This window comes from Capsicum annuum, chromosome 12 (genome assembly GCF_002878395.1).
Source record: "Capsicum annuum cultivar UCD-10X-F1 chromosome 12, UCD10Xv1.1, whole genome shotgun sequence".
Classification (NCBI taxonomy): Eukaryota; Viridiplantae; Streptophyta; class Magnoliopsida; order Solanales; family Solanaceae; genus Capsicum; species Capsicum annuum.
This window is the reverse complement of record NC_061122.1, coordinates 18,462,800-18,485,597: the sequence shown is the minus strand read 5'-3', so window position 1 is coordinate 18,485,597 and position 22,798 is coordinate 18,462,800. Positions and strand designations below refer to the sequence as shown.

At 35.9% G+C, this 22,798-nt stretch overlaps 1 protein-coding gene across 1 annotated transcript; it reads right to left on the bottom strand.

Annotated features, from left to right (window-relative positions):
* Positions 1-9,058: 9,058 nt before the first annotated feature.
* On the bottom strand, positions 9,059-17,853 carry LOC107851628 (pleiotropic drug resistance protein 2-like). The gene is made up of 20 exons (XM_016696710.2): positions 16,718-17,853; positions 16,520-16,640; positions 16,215-16,303; positions 15,959-16,043; positions 15,587-15,877; positions 15,418-15,508; positions 14,375-15,275; positions 14,092-14,252; positions 13,863-13,966; positions 13,602-13,767; positions 13,423-13,521; positions 12,512-12,636; positions 11,603-11,935; positions 11,182-11,472; positions 10,998-11,081; positions 10,783-10,916; positions 10,388-10,615; positions 10,118-10,289; positions 9,773-10,027; positions 9,059-9,677 (listed from the first exon to the last, which is right to left on the bottom strand). Exons 1-20 carry the CDS (start codon positions 17,125-17,127, stop codon positions 9,408-9,410), a joined length of 4,410 nt encoding a protein of 1,469 aa, XP_016552196.1. The 5' UTR covers positions 17,128-17,853; the 3' UTR covers positions 9,059-9,407.
* Between the last annotated feature and the right edge of the window lie 4,945 nt (positions 17,854-22,798).

Genomic DNA, 22,798 nt, shown 5'->3' with positions numbered 1-22,798 from the left:
CTGTACCTGAGCACTGAATAACCATACTGTAAAATATGCAAAAACATAATACTGTAAGGCCATAAGGTTCAAATCTGAATAAACATCTGATAAAATTATATCTAAAAATGGTATAACAATACCAACATAAATCTGAAATAATTGTCTGACATGCTGTAGTCTGAAAACCTATAAACTGAACTGAATAAGGAGTTGAGGAGACATGTTCCCAACTATCTCCGTCTGCTGAAATAAATTGAAAACTGAAATAGTGATATGAATAATAACATAGTTGTCCTCGAAGGATGAGGACTCACTGTTAATTACTGCTGCTGGCTGACTCTGAAATTGCTAAGGGAGCTCTGGATCCCGTGCGTCCAAACCTATGGTATGAGATATCATAGCGTGAGAAAAGTATACGTCAGTACTTTGAATGTACTGGTATGCAAGTGAGGTAGGCTGAATGCATGGGGTTCATATGTATGAACAATACTGACTAACATGAACGTGAGACTACATGCATGAATACATAATAACTGTAACTGAAACTGTACTAGTACTGGATACTGAATTATGTATACTGATTTACTGACATCTGAGTTTACTGAATAAAGAGGAACTAATATTATATTACTGATAAAGAAAATGACTGTTTTTGATAGTTCTGATTATGAAGAACTGATCTGATTGATCGTATATAACAGTCCTGAAACTGAGTTCGTGATAACATGACTACTAAGTATGAATACTGATGACATGTATTTACTGATAACATATCATGGCTAATAACTGAATTCTGATAATTATATATCTGATAACATGAGTTCTGATAACTGATAGCATGAATGACTGTATCTGACAGTCCTAAATCTGATGGAACTAGCTGAGTTCCGTACTGTATCTAAGTTGATTGTATCTGTCAGTCTTGATATCCTAAAGAACTATCTGAGTTCTTTTACTGAGACTGATACTGAAACTATGAGAAGTAGTTATCTAACCAACATGCCCCAAATACGAGATAATAGCTAAGCTGGGGTCCAATCTCTGCCCTGATTGGAAGGGTGTCAATACCGCGCCACAGGTAAGGACAAGCTGTAAGTAACCCTCATCTGGCAGGTACTCTAATGAGAATGGTGGGAACCCTCATCTGAAAGGTTAAGCCACCTCATCTACCCTCAACTGATAGGTATTGATGTCTCAGCCTATGCTAGCTACATAATTCTGGAATGCAAGGACTGCTTCTAAGAATCACACCCTCTACTGGCAGGTGAGTTCCCATCCTTGGGTTCGCTCGATGCTGAATCCTACTCCCAACTGAATGATACTGAACTGATTATACTGAAATAATTTCCTTGTTCATACTAGAATTAACTAAACTTTTACTGATTATTCTGTTTAACTGAACTGAACATGGACTGATTTTATTGAGTTTTGATGACTAGCAGAACACTACTGAATTCTGTTAACTGACTAAATGCTAATGAGATCTGTTAGCTGACTAAGTTTACTGATGTCTGAACTGAATACTGAACTAAACTATACTGATACTGAGATTTACTAAATTCCATAGACTGACGGAATATTACTGAGATTACGTAGATTACTGAGTACTGAGTAAAACTGAACTGATACTGCCTTTACATGAGTTTTCCTGAGTCATGAGACTGACTAAAGTCTACTGAACATGTCTTGACTGAGAGTATTGTGAAAACATGACATGGCTCTAGGCACCCAGCTATATTTTTTGGGTACAAGTATCCCTAGGACTCGATGAAAGGAAACTGACACATCATGAAAATTCTTGATCATAGGACTAAAGTCCGCAATTCATAATACCATAAGTTGGAGATTTCATGAAAGCACTTGATAATCATAATCTTGTACATGAATAGGAATGTATCCTAACATATCATAATTTCACAATTTTAATTTCACTTGCATGACATGAACTTGTATACATGCTAACATAATGTAGTTTCATTACCTAACTTTCATGAACCATTTGTCAAACACTTGCAAGACATAGCATCAACATGGAAATCATTTAGATCATGTAGTATTAACATGAATTCATTATTTAGATCACCAATGGATCACAAGACACAATTCATTCACTTGAACATTTTCACAAACACATGTAAGGCATGATTTTATACTTCGGCATATATAACATGCTCCTAATTCATGACCATAACCACCAATTCACATCTCAAGGTTTTCAACATATGATGGTCATGATTCAACACACATAGGAAACATGGATATTTCATTCATCAATTAACATATATCAAGATTATGGGTATAACATGCAACTTGAAAATCCCAAGAACTCAACATAAATCTCATATGAATAATACCACAAATAAATTAGTTTTCATGATTCTTGAAATAACTCATGGAATTAAAACTTAATTTAACATCAACAACATGATTATAAACATCCCACAACAAAATATTCATGATACATAACTTAAAACTTGATTCTTGAGCTCCATGGATGAAAAGAATCTATGAATGAACACTATCCATACCTTAGATTGATTATCCGTGAAAGTTAACGGTGAAATTGACTTGAATCTTGAAACCCCCAATTGAACCCTTACTTGTTCTTGATAATTTTTGAGAGAATTTGAGTAAAAGGGATTATATTCTGCTCTAAATTAGGCTTAATTCCGTGTTTTAGCAGATATATAGGATGGACAAAAGAGTAAAATACTTCTGGAGAAAGAGAGAAAGACACAACTGTCCTATGTTGTTTTCAGGCTGATAGGCTAAAGTAAATTGATCATAACTCTTTGCTCCGATGTTTAAATTGGATAAAACTAATTCGATGAAACCAACTGCATTGGAAATAGAACTCAAAGATCTTTTCATCGATATATAGCAGCTCTCACAATTCAAAATATTCAAGAAGTTATGATCATTTGAAATTGACCCTGAAATGCTGAAAATTTCTGGAGCGTGCTATAGAGCATGCGACACATGCAAATCACATGGTGCTTTTGTTTTGAAATATAAACATGCCCTAAACGGATTCCAAATATTCTGAAACTCACTCGAGATGTACTCTTGACTTCCCCGATCACAACATAATTTGAAAATTCAAAAACGGAGGTCGGGAAGGTCATCAAATAAATCTCCGAAGTTCGAAGGTATAAGATGAAACTAAGTGTTTCTAACACATAGAAAAATTCTTCTAAGTGTTGGATTTCCTTATCAAGCCTTAAGGAGATGAATTTTACTTAGGATTTTTACGGGGTCTTACAATATCTCCCCTTTGAGAACATTCGTCCTCGAATGAGACTTACTAAGAAGAGGAGAAGAGACCAACTGAGGCATATACTGAACATGAATGACTAAAACATGATTTCATGGCTTACATGACTGATAAGCTGAATTTGTATCTAACTAAATATACATATCTGATGCATGTGTAACTGATTTATGAATGAAGGACTGAGTGTTCTGATGAACTAAGTTTCTCAAAATGAGAATACATAGCTGGTGCATAACTAATAAGCTGAATCCATGCATATTTGATACATGATTATATGATTGAACTGGCTCGTGAACATGCGACTGAATATACAATAGTAAAAGATGGCAAGTTTAACTAAAAACTGGGCATAAAACTAAATACCAAGTTTGGTATTGAAATCTAAACATGAGAACGAGTAAGTTTAAGGAAGACTGTTACATTGAACTTAAAATATCGATGAGTCTGAGATTAATTACTCAATATGCATGAGCGAAAACATGAGGACATAACTGAGTCTGGAACGTGATACATGAACTGAATATCATGATATGAACTGAGTCTATAATGTGTGACATGGATAGAGTATCGTGAACTACACTGAGCCCTTGAGTACATGGCTTACGACTGAGATTTGGAGTTAGAAGGCCATCTTATAAGTAACCCTTCCTCTAAGCTGGATTCATGATATAAAGAGAGACCGGTATGTTTATGTCATAACCGTTTGAGGGATTAGAGTGTATCTCTCCCTTGGGACACTATGTCCCTTGAAGAATGTTGGATTGCCTTTCCTGAAATATTGAGGAAAACTAAGGCGATGCACAAGGCATGTAGGAACTGAATCATGACATAATTATTTGATATCTGGAACTGAGGCATGATACATGAACTGGGTTATACTCGCAACTACTAGGATACTCTATCTTGGAATAGTTACATTCAAGCCTATCATTAATACTACACCCTTGTATAAAATAAGCATGCAATAATCTTCTCTTAACATGAAATATTTTCTCTTTCCTATCTAAGCAACCGCTCATCACTACACTGTTTTCATAAAGAGAGTTGACTGAAGGGTTAAATCAGGAGGACCTGAAGCATGAATCGATACAAACTAAAATTGACACATGACTGAAACCTGAGAAATAGAATATCAACAACATAAATTTACCAAAAAGGTATGAACTGAGGATATACATGACGTAGTCTGAATTTATGTGATCTGTAGGGGCATAGCATGATTCATGAAAGCTGAGTATACCGTAAAGCATGATACGTGTACATGAGTCATAAGCTGCATGACCTAAGTTTTGAATTTTTGTATTCGCGAGATATGATTCGTGACACTGAGTGATTTAGATCTGACTCCCTATGCTGGAAACTGAAAGTGTACACGATTCTATGGAAAATGTGTGAACATAAGCCGTGTTCATGGAATTGATTCATACTGTGGGGTAAACTGAGATCCTTTATACTGGGAACTGAAACCGTACATGATTTATGGAAAAGTGCATGATCGTGGTTTGTGACCTTAGAGTTGATATGTAATACCTGAGTGGATTTCGTGATAGCTGAAGTACAAATCTTTGTACTGAGAAGAGGATGGGTTGGGAATCATCTTCCCTTACTGCTTTTCTATACATACTGGCACTACTACTGGAATCTGAGAGTCTGACTTGGTCACTTGATCTATCATCACATACTTATACTCTGTTCGACACCTTCCCATCCTACTAAACACATCAGCTGCTTCTATTTCCTCATATACTACTAATATCACATCCACACCTTCATGCTTAATTTCAAGTAAATAAACTTAAATTCTAGCTTACACTGTTCAAGCCTCTTGATTTACCTTGGTACAACTATCCCCATGAATACATAATCTAATCAAACTGGATAATACTATCCCAACTCATCTACTGCTAAACTCTTGGGTCCATGCTTAAAATTCTAGGTCTATACTGTCATAGGATTTTGAGAAGGGATCTAATGACATATCAAAAATTGGATTTGAGTTTACAAAAAAGTTCTCATGATCATAAATGAAATTTGTACAGCTTTGGAACATGACTGAACTGAGGGGATATTGTCTGAGCATGTGGCAAATCCCATAATTGTCTCCAGGGACTCCATGAGAAAGCCCTATATTTAGGATTTGAGCTTCACTGTTTCTGTTACCTTGAAAGTAAGGTAAGGTTGACATGAAGGGAGCCTGATGTGAATCTACATGGGTTCCTTAGAGAACCTTGCTATAGAACGATCTTGAGACATAAAAGAAGGGAAAGTGTTCCTAAAACATCTCATAGCCTCCTGCACATAAGTGTGGTGCACAACATGCCCATGTACAAGACTCTATTTGATGCAGCTTTCAGACTTTCTAGGATACTGTTGAACCTTAGGCTCTAATACCAAGTTTGTAACGCCCCAATTTTTTGAACCGAAATGCTACACGGTGCCCATGACCCCAAAGGACCACAAGCTAACCCATGACTTATATTTGTACTTGAGCACTGAATAACCATACTGTAAAATATGCAAAAACATAATACTGTAAGGCCATAAGGTTCAAATCTGAATAAATATCTGATAAAATAATATCTAAAAATGGTATAACAATACCAATATAAATCTGAAATAATTGTCTGACATGCTGTAGTCTGAAAACCTCTAAACTGAACTGAATAAGGAGTTGAAGGGACATGTTACCAACTAACTCCGTCTACTGAAATAAACTGAAAACTGAAATAGTGATATGAATAATAACATAATTGTCCTCAAAGGATGAGGACTCACTGTTAATTACTGCTGCTGGCTGACTCTAAAATTGCTAAGGAAGCTCTGGATCCCATGCATCCAAACCTATGGTATAAGACACCATAGCGCGAGAAAAGTATGCATCAATACTTTGAATGTACTGGTATGCAAGTGAGGTAGGCTGAATGCATGGGGTTCATATGTATGAACAATACTTACTAACATGAACGTGAGAATACATGCATGAATACATAATAACTGTAACTAAAACTGTACTAGTACTGGATACTGAATTATGTGTATTGATTTACTGACATCTAGTTTACTGAATAAAGAGGAACTGATGTTATATTACTGATAAAGAAAATGACTGTTTCTGATAGTTTTGATTATGAATAACTAATCTGATTGACCGTATATAACAATCCTAAAACTAAGTTCGTGATAACATGACTACTGAGTATGAATACTGATGACATGTATTTACTGATAACATATCATGACTGATAACTAAATTTTGATAACTGATATATCTGATAACATGAGTTCTGATAACTGATAGCATGAATGACTATATCTGACAGTCCTGAATCTAATGGAACTAGCTGAGTTTTGTACTGTATCTGAGTTGACTGTATCTGTTAGTCCTGATATCCTGAAGAACTATCTGAGTTCTTTTACTGAGACTGATACTGAAACTGTGGGAAGTAGTTATCTAACCGACATTCCCCAAATACGCTATAGTAGCTAAGCTGGGGTCCAATCTCTTCCCTGATTGGAAGGTTGTCAATACCGTGCCACAGGTAAGGATAAGCTATGAGTGACCCTCATCTGGCAGGTACTCTAATGAGAACGGTGGGAACCCTCATCTGACAGGTGAAGCCACCTCATCTACCCTCAACTGATAGGTATTGATGTCTCAACCTATGCTGGCTACATAGTTCTAGAACGCAAGGACTGCTTTTAAGAATCACACCCTCTACTGGCAGGTGAGTTCCCATCCTTGGGTTCGCTCGATGCTAAATCCTACTCTCAACTGAATGACACTGAACTGATTTCCTAGTTCATACTAGAATTAACTGAACTGTTACTAATTGTTCTATTTAAATGAACTGAACATGGACTGAGTTTATTGAGTTTCGATGACTAGCGGAACACTACTGAATTTTGTTAACTGACTAAATGCTACTGAGTTCTGTTAGCTGACTGAGTTTACTGATGTCTGAACTGAATACTGAACTAAATTGTACTGATACTGAGATTTACTAAATTCCATAGACTGACAGAATATTACTGAGATTACGTAGATTACTGAGTACTGAGTAAAACTGAACTGATACTGCATTTACATGAGTTTTCCTGAGTCATGAGACTGACAGAAGTTTACTTAACATGGCTTGACTGAGAGTATCGTGAAAACATAACATGACTCTAGGCACCCAGCTATATTTTTCAGGTACAAGTACCCCCAGGACTCGATGGAAGGAAACTAACACATCATGAAAATTCTTGATAATAGGACTAAAGTCCGCAATTCATAATACCATAAGTTGGGGATTTCATGAAAGCACTTGATAATCATAATCTTGTACATGAATAGGAATGTATCCTAACATATCATAATTTCACAATTTTAATTTCACTTGCATGACATGAACTTGTATACATGCTAACATAATGTAGTTTCATTACTTAACTTTCATGAACCATTTGTCAAACACTTGCAAGACATAGCATCAACATGGAAATCATTTAGATTATGTAGTATTAACATGAATTCATTATTTAGATCACCAATGGATCACACGGCACAATTCATTCACTTGAACATTTTCACAAACACATGAAAGACATGATTTTATACTTAGGCATATATAACATGCTCCTAATTCATGACCATAACCACCAATTTATATCTCAAGGTTTTCAACATATGATGGTCATGATTCAACACACATGGGAAACATGGATATTTCATTCATCAATTAACATATATCAATATTATGGGTATAACATCCAACTTGCAAATCCCAAGAACTCAACATAAATCTCATATGAATAATACCACAAATAAATTAGTTTTCATGATTCTTGAAATAACTCATGGAATTAAAACTTAATTTAACATCAACAACATGATTATAAACATCCCACAACAAAATATTCATGATACATAACTTAAAACTTGATTCTTGAGCTCCATGGATGAAAAGAATCCATGAATGAACACAATGCATACCTTAGATTGATTATCCGTGAAAGTTAACGGTGAAATTGACTTGAATCTTGAAACCCCCAATTGAACCCTTACTTGTTCTTGATAATTTTTGAGAGAATTTGAGAAAAAGAGAGTATATTCTGCTCTAAATTAGGCTTAATTCCGTGTTTGAGCAGATATATAGGATGGGCAAAAGACTAAAATACCCCTGGAGAAAGAAAGAAAGACACAACTGTCCTATGTTGTTTTCAGGCTGATAGGCTGAAGTAAATTAATTATAACTCTTTGCTCCGATGTTTAAATTAGATGAAACCAATTGCATTAGAAATAGAACTCAAAGATATTTTCATCGATATATAGCAGCTCTCACAATTCAAAATATTCAAGAAGTTATGATCGTTTGAAGTTGACCCTGAAATGCTGAAAATTTCTGGAGCATGCTATAGAGCATGCGACGCATGCAAATCGCATGGTGCTTCTGATTTGAAATCCAAACATGCCCTAAACGGATTCCAAAAATTCCGAAACTCACTCGATATGTACTCTTGACTTCCCCGATCACAACGCAACTTGAAAATCCAAAAACGGAGGTCGGAAAGGTCGTCAAATAAATCCCCGAAGTTCGGAGGTATAAGATGAAACTAAGTGTTTCTAACACTTAGAAAAATTCTTCTAAGTGTTGGATTTACTTATCAAGCCTTAAGGAGCTGAATTTGACTTAGGAGTTTTACGGGGTCTTACAACTACGAAACCTTTTCCACTAACAAGTCCTTTACGGAACCTTTTTCACTAACAAATCCTTTCTGAAGTAAAACACAATTATGGTAGAATCCAAGTAAGGTAGGAAATTCAGGATAAATCCTAATAGAGAGAAATAGTATATTTAGCTTATGAATAAGAGATGCTTGTTACAAGTGAGAAAAAATGAGCCAACTTTTACTCCCATGCAAGGGCTAACTTACAGGGCAAAAGGCTAGTCTTAGACCCTATAAAAAATCTACTCTAGATTGTACTCAAAATGAAATGAGCTCAGTGAGCAAAAAATCTGAAAATTATTATAGTAGCAATAAAAAACGACAGCCCAATGCACTAAAGCTCTCGCTATGCGCAGGGTTTGGGTAAAAAATTCTCTCTTTACGTAGCTTGTGCACATTTAATGTGTTGGCAAAATTTTCTATTCTGACTTCAAGTTTCACTTTATCTCTTTTGGAAATTCAAGAACTTGATGGCATAAGCAAAAATAAAGCCAAAGAAAACTGCCCATACAACATGTACTGCAGCAACAACTCCCAGGAAGTCATACTCAAAACCATAGCTTTCCTTCAGATACAACTTTAGTGATACCTCGCCGCCTCCAGGTATCTCAATGGGGTTGTTCTTGTCACCTACTTGAGACGTTATGAGGCCATATATTGTCCATGCCACTGGAGAACCCCAATAATACCACCTCCACCAAATAGGAATTTGCTGCATATATGCAAATATTATTTCATCAGAAAGATGCGCGATGGTAAAGATCTTTCATCTTATTATTTTGAACATGCAGTGCTTGGTTTACTTACCGTTCTTGAAATAAGGAAACCAGAGAACAAGTTCCAAAAGCTGAGGAAGAAAGACATTACGATAGCAGCAATTTGGTAGTTCGGAGTGAGTGCAACAAGCATCATACCATACATCGTGAAGTAGATGAAGCACATAAAAACAAAAAAGTAGAACAACAAGAACTTTCCAGCAGTCCATTGGAATCCAATCATTGCGTACAGAATAAGGCTGTAAATAAAAGTTTGAATCGCGACATAGATAGTCTCTATGACCACCTGCATATGGCACATGGATGGAGTACTTTTCAATGACCAATTGATTTTATGGAAATTTTACGGCATATATTTAATTGAAGCTACTCCTACCTGAGCAAATGCATAAGGGAGTGCTGAAAACATCCCGGCTGCTTTTTCTCGATAAAAGACTGTCCTTTCTACAGCAACAACAGATTGCACGGCTGAAGTATTAGTTCCACCTAGGAACATAACAGCAGCATATATAGCTCCAATTATATTTAGCAGGTCTTGTTGTTTGGACCTGTTACCATAATAAGTCTATAAGAAAAAAGTGGTGACAGAAATAGGAGGATTGTTGTTACACAATGTTAAATTTGGGACACAAGGAAGATTACTCACAGTTGGTTCCCCTTATTCCAAAAAATGATTCCAAATATTACTCCTACCATTGTTGTCATAGCAAACCGAATGGCATTATACTGTGGATGCCTCCAATAGGACAAGCGTTGTTTCCAAAAGCAAGCTTTGCACTGTTCAAAAAACGGCTGGGAGAACTCCGTGGGGAAGTGAAGATCTTGGGATCCTGGTGCGGGAATGCTCAGTTCTTTGATAAGTTCTTGATTCCTCCTGCAAATACAGAGTAAGGTAGGTCGACGGATTAGTCATATCTCCCACTATAGTAATGTCAATGAAAAATCGAAAATGAGAGGATGACTTATCATCATCTCTGCGCATTAAAGCAAGAATGTCCCAAGAAGAAAATTAAAATACAACTATTCAAACTTCTAAATTACCTATACAGCTCAGAGTTGGCAAAAATGTTGGCAAAATCTACTTGAAGTTGAGCCTCAACAGCCGTAGCCGAGACTTCCAGCATCCAGGTAGCAGGATTGTATCCCTCTTTGATTTCAGGAACCCCTGGTACAGACTAACCAAAAAATGCTCTTTAGTTGCTGATTTGTTCTAACAGGCCCCCACCCCCGTTATTTGATAAAGATATGATCCTCACTTCAAAATACTCAATCAGTAGGCGAGAATGATGACCAAGAGGCCCTGCATATATTACTTGTCCTCCTCTTTTCATCAATAACAGCTGCAAGAAAATCAGTAGAAATGATTATGAGAAGAAGCGTTGCATCAAAACAAACGGGTATCCAGTAGTTATGTAATCCAACAGTTCTTGCATTAATTACCTCATCAAATGCTTCAAAGATATCTATGCTTGGCTGGTGGATAGTGCAGACAACAGTTCTCCCAGTATCCACAGTGTTTCTTACAGTTCGCATCACAATTGCTGCAGCTCTAGCATCAAGCCCTGATGTCGGTTCATCCATGAAAATAATAGATGGATTTGCCACAAGCTCTACTGCTATGGTTAGCCTCTTTCTCTGTTCAGTTGAGAGGCCATCTACCCCTGGAAGGCCAACTAGGGAGTCTCTCAGAGGATTCAACTCAACTAGCTCCATTACTTCTTCAACAAAATTCTAAACAGGAACAAAACATCGAAGTCAGTCCTTGACCTCCATTTCTATGACAAATGTCTGGATTTTTAACAGAAAATAGAATAAATTTTTTTTTCATGAAGATAACAATGATAAAGACAAGCGAGCCCACCTTCCGTGTTTGTTCTTTTACATATGGAGAGAGACGCAACCAAGCTGAGTATACCAATGACTCATAAACAGTAACATGTGGAGAATGAATGTCATTCTGTTCACAATAACCACTTATGCGAGCAAAAGTTGTTTGCTTCTTTGGATAACCAGAAACACTGATGCTTCCTTCAATGGAGCCTTCTGTTTTCCTTCCTGCTAAGACATCCATCAATGTGGTCTTTCCAGCACCACTTACACCAACTAAGGCCGTTAGGACTCCAGGCCTGAAAGCACCACTGACATCTCGTAACAATTGGAGACGAGTCTCGTCAACTCCTTGGGCTTTCATTTCCTGATAAAGTACCACAATCATATAAGCCACAGAAGTTCATATTCCATTCCTCCCCTGCCTTTTGAATATTAACTCAAGAATTCAACAGGTTGTCTGGTAACTCAAGAAAGCTTATTCTTTTAGGAACTTTGGTCGTAATCTAAATTAGATTGTTAGGAAACATTTCCCACTAGTAATCCAAATGATCATTAGAACATAGTACTAATCATGCAAATCAAATAGAAAGTTCCGAATATCCCTAGCAGCCAGTTCTTTGCAAACATGACATGCTATCACAGTTTTCATTCAACTGTAGATTTTGGCTTGTAGGTCTTAAGAGTAGTTGAATAACAAACACACACATAACTTTACGACACACTCAAACACAGAGAGAGAGAGAGAGAGAGAGAGAGAGAGATTGAGACATGCACACATGTACAATGTACATTCACAAAGTCCAGCTTCCATAATATTGTTAGGAATTCCTTGAGCAGCATTTATTCTTGAATACAAGATATTAAGTAAGAACTAAATCATAAATGTCAAGAACTGAATCATAACAAAGTTAATGTTTGAATATCAAGAAATGTTACTTACAGCCGGCATATTGACGTAATAATTCATATGATTAAATGCAAGGGACAGTGGCTGGAAAGTAAGCACCATTCCTTTTTTCTTGTCTTCTTCATTTCTTGAGCTGTTAGTGTCCCTTTCATCCATAGCTGTACCGGTAATAATCATTCAGGTTGCCAGAATATTTACAAATGGTAAAAGTAGAGAGAGGATTCGACATCTCCCATATTATGTCACTGTCTAAACCTTGATTGCAATTTTTGAAGGGCGTCCATATGCAGATGGTCATACAACCACCAGAATCACACATTTGAGTGATAATTTAAGACCTTTAAAGAACTTTTTAATTGCAGATGAATAGTCCAGTGATAGAAATATTCTGAAATCTGGATTGACAAACCTCGTACCGGGACATGGTTCTTCTAACTTTTTCTCATGCATACAAATATGCAGGAACACACTTGGGGATAACATCCTAGATTCTTACAGGTCAAATACTCACCACTTCACAAAGTTAATGAAGAACGTTTTCTCCGTATTAGAGCTCAAGAAGGGGAAAAAATTTTCTTTGGAAATCCTTTTGATACTATAAGAAACTCTTGTGAATTCACAAAATTCCAACAACCATCTCCTGCTTCATTGTAACTATGCTTGGGTAGTGCCACTGGATTTTAATGCCTATTATCAACTTGGTTATGATAGCGAATTTACAGAAGATTTATACATGTTTGGAGGACCATTCCCTTATGCATCATGAGGATCATCTTTCTTCTATAAGGATATCTGGAAGGGTGCTTGGGTATCTTTTGTACTTTAGCTTGAACCTCCTTGGTACTATTACATCAATAACATTACTTTACCTTATATAAAAGAAAATAATTTTGTACAAATAAAAGCTGTAGCCATGAGAAAGAGATAAATACAGGATTCTTGACCTTCGGACATTGGAGTTGCATGTGGTGAACTCGGATCTGTTTGCTTCTTTTCCTCACTTCTGTCATCGTCTGAAATAACTGATCTAGAATCTCCAAGTGCTGTTTTTTTCTAACAAGACTTTATCAGAACCAAAAACCGATTCTAAAACTTTAAATAGTGCAGACTATCTGGGACTTACGGTTTAGGTATGTCAGTGCCAAGATAAAGCAAAAGTTGAACAAAAACGAGAATGCAAATAAGGCAACAACACAGATCCAGAAAACATGGTCTTCTGTATACATGCTCCTTGTCTTGAGAAGAACCTTGCCAACAGTTGGCTCAGAAAATCTTGTGTCATTGTTGGGCTGCAATGGTTAGGATGTGTCAAGGTATATAATATTGTTGGAAAATGTCAAACCAATATATGCCGTCTTTTTAATGACCTAATCGTAGAGCTTACAGTACTCCATCTTTTGTCCAGAAACTCATTGATGGCAATTGCATTCTGTCCATATGTCATAGGAGAAATGTAGTAACCCCATCGAATCCATGGTTCCAGGTCATCTGCACCAGTGCACAAAAATACATTCAAATATTGGACATGACATGTGAAATTTTCAATTTTGTAGATTATCCTGCGCGTATAGTCCAAGACTAAAGAACTTTCAAGAGCATAATAGAAACCTGACCTTTTGCAACGATGAAACCACCAAGCACAAAGACTATCAGTAATGTGAAAGTTGCAAAAGTGTTAGCAACTACTTGAGTTCTTCCAAGTGCAGCAATAAAACGAAAGAGAGACAGAGCCGACAGATGCACAGCAAAAAATGCCAAGAATTGGCGAAAAAACCTGAAAATTTCATTGGTGCAAGAATGTAACTTTGAATTCACATTCACCAAATATCATAACTGATCAGCCTAACAATTATGCCACAAGATTTTTTGGTTGTTAGGAGTGAACTGAGAACATACCTACTTGCAGCAGGAGCAAACCCGATGGTGTAATAAGTAAGTACAATCCATATCAGCGATTCCACAAAAGAAAGGGGAATTCTTAAAAGCCAAATGGGAAGAGCGAAAGCCCAAGCTGGGTAAAACAAAGAATCTCTCTGTCTATAGAACACAGGAAGTCTCATAATGGTAAGTCCAAGCTCTGCCATACCATTAAACATTATATTGATGAGGCTGAAAAATAAGGCACCATAAAATTTGCCTCCATCTGCCATCTGACCCGATTTCATATGTGTCCTAAAGAATACTGTGAAGGTAATTATTGACATTACAGTGATCTGGAATGTCTTAAATATGTATAAGAAGGAACTCCGCTTCATCAATAGCCATTCCCTCGATAAGCATGCCTTGAAGAGTTCCATGTTGGAGATGCCATACTTCTTAGTAACCAGTGCAGCAGGATGGGCTTTGCTTTTGTCATAAGGAACTCCAAGGTCGTCACAAAGCTGTTTCCCATCACGAAAACCATTAAAGCGTTCTGCAAATTCAGCCGCTGAAATATATTGGTAAGGTTCATTTTTCCTGAACCAATATTGTTCTTGATCCTTTAGAGAAGTAACCTCTTGCAGAAAGTCAGCAACTCCTTTCCTTTCCGGGCATTTGAATCCAACACTCTCAAAAAACTCCAGGACATTCTCACGTGGTCCTTGGTAGATAATTTTTCCCTCAGAAAGCAATATAATGTCATCAAAAAGATCATAGGTTTCTGGTGCAGGTTGAAGAAGAGAGATTATCATGGTTACATCCATGATATGGACCATCTGCCTCATGAATTTCACAATTTGAAATGTGGTTGAACTGTCGAGACCAGTTGATATTTCATCCATAAAGAAAACTTTAGCAGGGCCAACCAACATTTCTCCTGAATTCAGTGAAAAGCCAATTTCATATTAACTGTTGTCACAGGCACATGCACTAGACGAAACACAGAAAACCGGATAGATGCTGGGGAGACAAAATGCAAGCAACACTTATGGCAATGCTCTTCCCTTGATTCTACATACCTGTTGTGAGCCGCTTTTTCTGTCCACCAGAGATACCCCTTCTCATATTGTCACCGGTCATTATATCAGCACATATATCCATCCCAAGTATCTGTATTTCACTTCAATAATCAGTTCTAGTTGAGTTTGTACATGCAGGAATAATTACGAGTGCAACCAGGAGTCCGACCTTAAGAACATAGTCTGTGACAAGACTAGATTCTTGGCCTGCAACAGCTGTAGCTTTCAAAAATGCATCCATCTCGGGATCAGGTTTGATTCCTGAATTCTTTTCACGCCTTGACAGTTCAGTAAGGAGATCATACCTTGTTCCAACTCCTAAACAACGTCCTGAAAAATCCAATGTCTCTCTAACTGTCATCTCTCCGTGATGAATGTCATGCTGACTAATATAAGCACATGTCCTTTGAGGTATAAAGTGTGATAGTTCATGACCACAATAACTGATTCTTCCGTTCACCTACAAGGATAACACATTGAAGTAAAACACCACCTAATTAAAACTTTCAGGGTTTATATTTAAAGCTCAAAATTCACTCACTCTAATGTCCTTGTCTGAAACCGCGGCAAGTGCTTTCAGCAATGTAGTTTTCCCAGCACCAGGAGGCCCGAGAAGTAGCGTCATCCTATAAAATGCAAGAACCACAGAATCAATAAGTGAGCTCCAATCTCCATAATGCTTGTCTCAACGATGCTAAATAAGACTATATAAAGTGATATATTGTTATTGAGATATACCTAAAATCTTTCCTGTCCATAAGTTTAACTCTAACTGAAACTGAGTTTGATAAACATACCTTGAGGGTCTTACGATTCCACTCACATCACGTAGTATGTTGACAACCCGTTTCTTAGAAGGGACAATCTTGATATTTTGAAGAAATCCCTGTGAGATTTGGATATGAAAAAATAAATCAATTCACCAGTACATGTATCAAATTTTGGCAGCTAATTTTCAACAATTACAACGACCAAAACATCAAATGAAAACATTAACAAGTACAATAAAACTACAAAGGCATTGTGTATCAATATAATATCAATCTAACTACAACAACAACATAGGGATAGCCAGTGTAATTCGAGTGAAATGAAATAGTACCTCTACAAAATTGATGGAAGCATTCCAGAGAGTAGGCAATGCTCTAGATCCAACATGTGCATCTCCATCAATACAAAGATGCTCAAATCGAACTTCAACTTTCGGAGTCTCAATTCCAACCCTGTTCGATGCAAAAGTTGATCAACACATAATTGACTAAGATCATGGAAATTTGCTACAATATTTATATTCACTCACCTATCGGTCCTATCTCTGTATGTACGAAGGAAACTCTCATTATCTTCTTCAACGAGTTTAAGAACACCTTCTAAGAGTTGCTTCCTATCTTGTAATCCAAGATGAACCAGATCAACTTCATGATACTTTGTCTCTCCATCATCCAATGTTTGTCTCAAAATCCCTTTCCTCAGCCTATCATAAGTAGGAAGTCTTTCAATGGCTGCCCATTTGAGTTCTTGTTCATCGTCATTTTCCCTTGTACTTCTCTCAAAAACACCACCTCCTGGTGCAGTAGACACTTCCTGAAGATGAGCTGAAGCCCAACTCCTTGAACTCATTGATCCAATACTCATCCTTGGTCCACCCCTACTCATGGACCTTCTGCTCAGTGACTTCGCCTGCTCATCCCGGCTTGATGTTTCCTCCATTCCGTTTTTTCTGGAAGATACTAGCTTTTTTGAACTTAAGCGAGTCCCCGAGATCCTTTCAATGACCTATATTGACGAGATATCTATCTAATCCAATCGATTTTACCTTCTCCAAGAACTCAAAAACAAAAAAGACCCTTTTAAGTCCTTTGTTTCAATGAGCTTACTGTCACCCATAAAATATTGAAATTCATGCTTTCGTACTTTAGTGGGTCTCCGAGATCCTTTCAATGACCTTCTCCATGAACTCAAAAATAAAAAAAGTACCCTTAAATCATTTGTTTCAATGAACTCTCTGCCACCCATACTAGATTAAAATGCATTCGATTGTATCCCATCATAAAATCTCTCTGATAAATATCTTGTTGATTATTCAATTTTAATATCAGTTGTTTTCTTACATTGGTACTATTGGCCCTTTAGTTCCATTTATTTTTTCATATTAAGCTGTTCTTGCCAATTCACATGGGATTCCACGTGCACTTTCCCATTTTACTGAGTCTCCGAGATTATTTCAATGACCTATGTTAACGGGATATTTATCTAATCCAATACAACTATTTTCATGTAACTGCATATATAGTTCTAATGCAACAGCAAACTAGACCAAAATTTTCACATTTCTACTTATTTAATATCTATCTATCTCTCTCTATATATATCAAACAGACCCCTATAATGCAGGAGAAAGTTTTTTTTTTTTGAAAAAAAATAAAACAAAAAAAGAATTTCAAGAACTTCATGTGGTTGATTAGTGATGAGATGAACACACTTAAATATAGTGGTACCACTTGGTAGAGCGTTTTAGTAGGTTATTTGGTTCAGAAGAAAAAGTAAAGAACAAATTTAGTTAGGCTTTATATATATTTAATTAATTAATTAAATCAATGCATGATAAACAAAATTGAGCTAATTACTTCTCCTATTACTTTACAATATTACATATTGAGGTGAATATATTGTAGACACTGGTACATTGTAAACAAGGATATATGGTTCAATATTAGATATATATCACATGTATTCGGCACTGATATATTGTAGATACGGATACATTGTACTCACAGATACATCGCATGGTTATAACATGTATCTGAGGGTTACAACATATATTTGTAGTTATATTGGGGATACTCCCTCCATTCTTTTTTAGTTAACATGTTTCGATTTTCTTCGAGTCAATTTGATTGATTTTTAAAATTAAATTTCATTAGATTAATTCAATATTTTAAAATCAAATTTTAGATATTCTAAAACTGTACGAAAAATACAATAAATTGCAAATTTTCTTTTTTCAATATGATATCAAAATACATCTCAAAATGGTTAAAATTTATATCGTTTAACTCTAAAAAAGTAAATTATGTCAACTAAAAAGGAACGGAAGAAATATTATGTAAATAATATGGTAAGGATATGTTTGGGAATTTATGTAATTTTTCCTAGTAGAAAATAGTGTAGAAGTTTGAAGCAGTATTATGGGTTAGTCAAAGTATATATAGTTTGTTTTGCTAGAGCCATGCAACCTAACTTATCTCCGAAGAATGTGTGTTCGTCCTTCGTGGATTTCGAGTCCGGAATAGAGTTGTGGCTTATTCACGCTATATATATATATATATATGTAGCATAATTTATTTTGGACGTAGTTGTTCACGAAGGGTGATATGAGACATTTATCAGCGGCGAGAGTTTTATAGCCGGGCAAGAGGTCGGGGAGTGTTTTCACACCATCGACCAATATCGACTCATCATAATTTTAAATCAATTCCATTTATCATGATCGAATGTAAATTATTCGTGTATTAAAATTAGTACTTTCTTCGTCAATTTTTACTTGTTTACTATACTAAAAATAAATATTCACTTTTATTTGTCTAGTTTTAGATAGGAAATCAAGAGATATTTTATCACTTGCCTAATTTACCCTTATTATTGTGGTTGTTTTCCCTCATATATGTAACACCCCGCATTTCGGGCTAGAACAAAAAACCGTCATTTCTATGCGTAGATGATCCAAAAGTCATAAATCCTATGCAAATTTGGCATGTAATCAATTATGTAGTATGGGAACCTATTTGAGCATGAATTGAGATCATAGAGGTCCCTTAACTCAAGGACGGGTTGAAAGTTTTCCTATCGTTCGAGTTTGAGTGAGCGTCGAAACTTGGGTCAACTTCAATCGGCCATAACTCTTTGTATATAACGAATTACAAGGCCTACTATATATCAAATGAAAGCTCTTCGAATTAGATTTTCAACGATACCAATTTCGCCAAAATCTAATACCCAAGCGAAAAGCTATGACTATTTTTGTGACTAAGATACTAGCATCACGTGATTAGCGTGCGACGCACGCTCTGTCGCACGCACCCAATTTCCAGGTTTTGTTTTCGCGTTTTAAGGGTAAAAGTGGTATTTTCCACCTCCTATTCAGCCATAACACGATATTAAATTTCCCATACACCAAAATAAGGTTATTTTCTCCCAAAATCACCAAGAACACTCCTTAGGGTTTCAACCCAAAGATCAAAATATCTTAAGATTTCACAGTGGATTTTCAATAATTCTTCGAGATTCGAAATCCTTATTGCGAGGGCTACAAGAATCACCCATCAATTATTCGAATAGCATCCATAAAGCATGAGTTCATTCAAGAGTCATAAATTAAGGTACGTGGGATTTTCCTAAAATTTCATGGGCAAAGAAACCATATTTAATTCATGCTAACGATTTAGAAATCATGATTTTTAAGAAAGAGGTTTTGAATGTACGAATACTAGAATGTTTTAGAAGTCTTGATCAGTATTGTTTTAGTCTTTAGGCCTTCCTCAAATTGATTTTAAAACTCTATATATATGTATGCATGTCTTTAAGGATGAGTATACAATTGAGAGCATGAATCCTAAAGAATCCCTCTCTTGTTATGCGTTTTCTTTACTTTTCATATGCTATGGACTATTTTGAATGCATCTTGAAAAGCATGATATGAAATATCTTGATTAATGCTATGATTGAATTATGATTTTAATTTAAAAAGAGAGGGATGTTTATGTTGACCAATGTTGAATATAAATATATAATGAGAAGAGTTGCATGGTTTGTCAAAGATTACATGACCATCACATATATATTGAAAGAATCATAATTTTTGCATAGTTTCGGAACATGAAATCTCTTATACTATTTGCATGTTTGGGTGGTTTGAATTATATTTTAATGAAAGAATCATGCATGGTACAATATGACTCAGAAGTAGGACTTACAAGTCTTGGTGTGACGACACCCACTCAGTTAAAGCCATAGTAATTCAGAACTGAATAGAACACATGTTTGAAATCAGATTTTTAGATTATGAATCCTGAAAGATGCATGTTTAAAAAAAAGTTTAAAAATGGACTTAAAGAGAGTTAGATGGTTACCCGAAGAAAGTAATGCTAGAAACCGTGATTTGCCGACACGAAATTATGGTACCATGCTTTGTGATCTTGTGTAGCTTGATTTATGTCGTTCCAAATCGGGACTATGGTTAGGAGTCCTGATTTGTGATCTTGTGCACTACCATGACATGTTGATTTGATTGGGGATTTTGGCACCCTGCTGTGTGATCTTGCGTGTCCCCCTTATAGATACTTCAATCCTTGCGGAAAACTTGGATTGGGGGCTTGGTCGTCGAGTCAAGGGCGGATTCCATATAGCCCGTGGAATTACAGATTTTAGGGTGTACCATCTAGCTCAGAAGTAAGACAAAGAGCGAGTTATGATTTCAAAAAAATGTTTCAAAGTCTTTAAAATGTGCCCATGTGTTTTCATATATTATATGTAAAGTGTTTTATGAATTGCTCTCACTTATGTTATATATAAATACATTATTTTAGATTGCTCTACGTACTAGTACAATTGTATTGACCCCCTACCCTCCCAAGTTCTGAGGCTCAATCTAGGGGTCCTAATAAGCAGTTGATTTATTCCGGCAGAAGTGCAGAGTTCAGTTGGTGAGCCTTCTATATTTCAGAAGGCCTAGTTGTTTTCAGTCATTTATCATTTATTATGGTTTTGGTCTACTGGGGGCCTTGTCCTAGTTTTCAGACAGCTTTGATTTGATCATGTAGTAGAAACTTCGCAGACTGGTTCAAACATTGTCTAGTTGTTATTGGGCTTTACTTTCTATATTATAAATTGAATTCGCACTTATCATCATGATTCTGTTTCATTATGTATTTTTCCACATTTCCTATTTGTATATGAATGGTGTATATGATTACAAGTTAGAAGGGCTCTCGGGCCTTCATGATTCGGGATGTCCGTTGCGGTCAGGGCCCCGGTTCGGGTCGTGACAATATATTTCTCAAAGCATTGAATTTATTATATTCAAAAGGTGATATAATAGTAAAATTGACATTTTATTTATTGTTTCTTAAAAAGTGTATCAAGTTAATATTGGAAAAATAAAAATTGATGCATGGAGTATCATAATAAATTGAGCACATTGAGTATAGTATTTAGTATTTATCAATTTACAAGTTTAATAATAAATACATGCATAAATTACGAGAAAACCTATATATATCAAATACAAAAGAAAATAATTAATAAATGAGTAATTAAATTTCGTATAACTCTAACCCGCAATCAAGCGACGCCTATTTCTTACTGTGGCGCTTCAAGGCAGAGTCAAATGAGTGAATAACTTATATGGTTCTCCATTCTCTTTTACTTATACGTATATAACGCTGGATGAAAAATTTGTATTTTTAATAAATGAGATGAGTTTATCTATCAAGTAGTTGAAATAAGATTAGCATTCAACATTTTGAGCTTGCACTGAGTTTGTTTAAATTTTATTATATACCTCACTCACATGTTTAACGTTATTAGCTAGTTTATCAAATTATGTAGTACACAATTTTACTGAAAGAAGTCATTAAAATGGAGATTTTACTAATTAATTAAACTTAAAAATTTCAAGATGTACTTTCTGGACTACATGGTTTGCATTGAGGGGAAGAGGATGCAGATTTCTAGAATTAAGAATGCACGTTTACAATATGGACCAGTATATTGTTTGGTGGGTACTTTATTGCTGGTTTTAATTCATGTACCATTTTGGTACTTTATTAATAAAACTTGACTTTATCAACAAAAAAGTTATACTAATCAAAAAATAAAGTATTTGCTTCAATGAATTATAAATATAGATAGAAAATAAAATAATAAAAAAGTGAACGATTGAGAACTACTAACAAAAATGAAAAGTTACTACTAAGTGGAAGATCACATCTACAGTCTGAAAGCCTTATCATTGAAAGAAAACTGTACGATTAGCAGTGAATAGAATTAATATTTTATATTCTTCCGAAGTGCGATAGTCAAAACGCAGATTGACTTTCTACTGCTTAGGAAGTGGGATAGGGGGTTGTATAAGGACTGCAAAATCATTCCGAGTGAGCATCTTTCGACCCAACATAGACTTCTAGTGATGGACTTATCTATCAAGAAGAGCAAGAAGAGAAGGGCCGAGGAGGGTCGTCCTAGAATTAAGAAGGATGGCTTTGACTCCAGTTAGTGCTCCGGAGATAGGGGATAAGGTGGTAGGTATGGGGGTGTCGGAGTGCAGGGGGGACGTGGATGCTATGTGGGATAGGTCTGCCAGCTGCATCACAGAGACTGATAG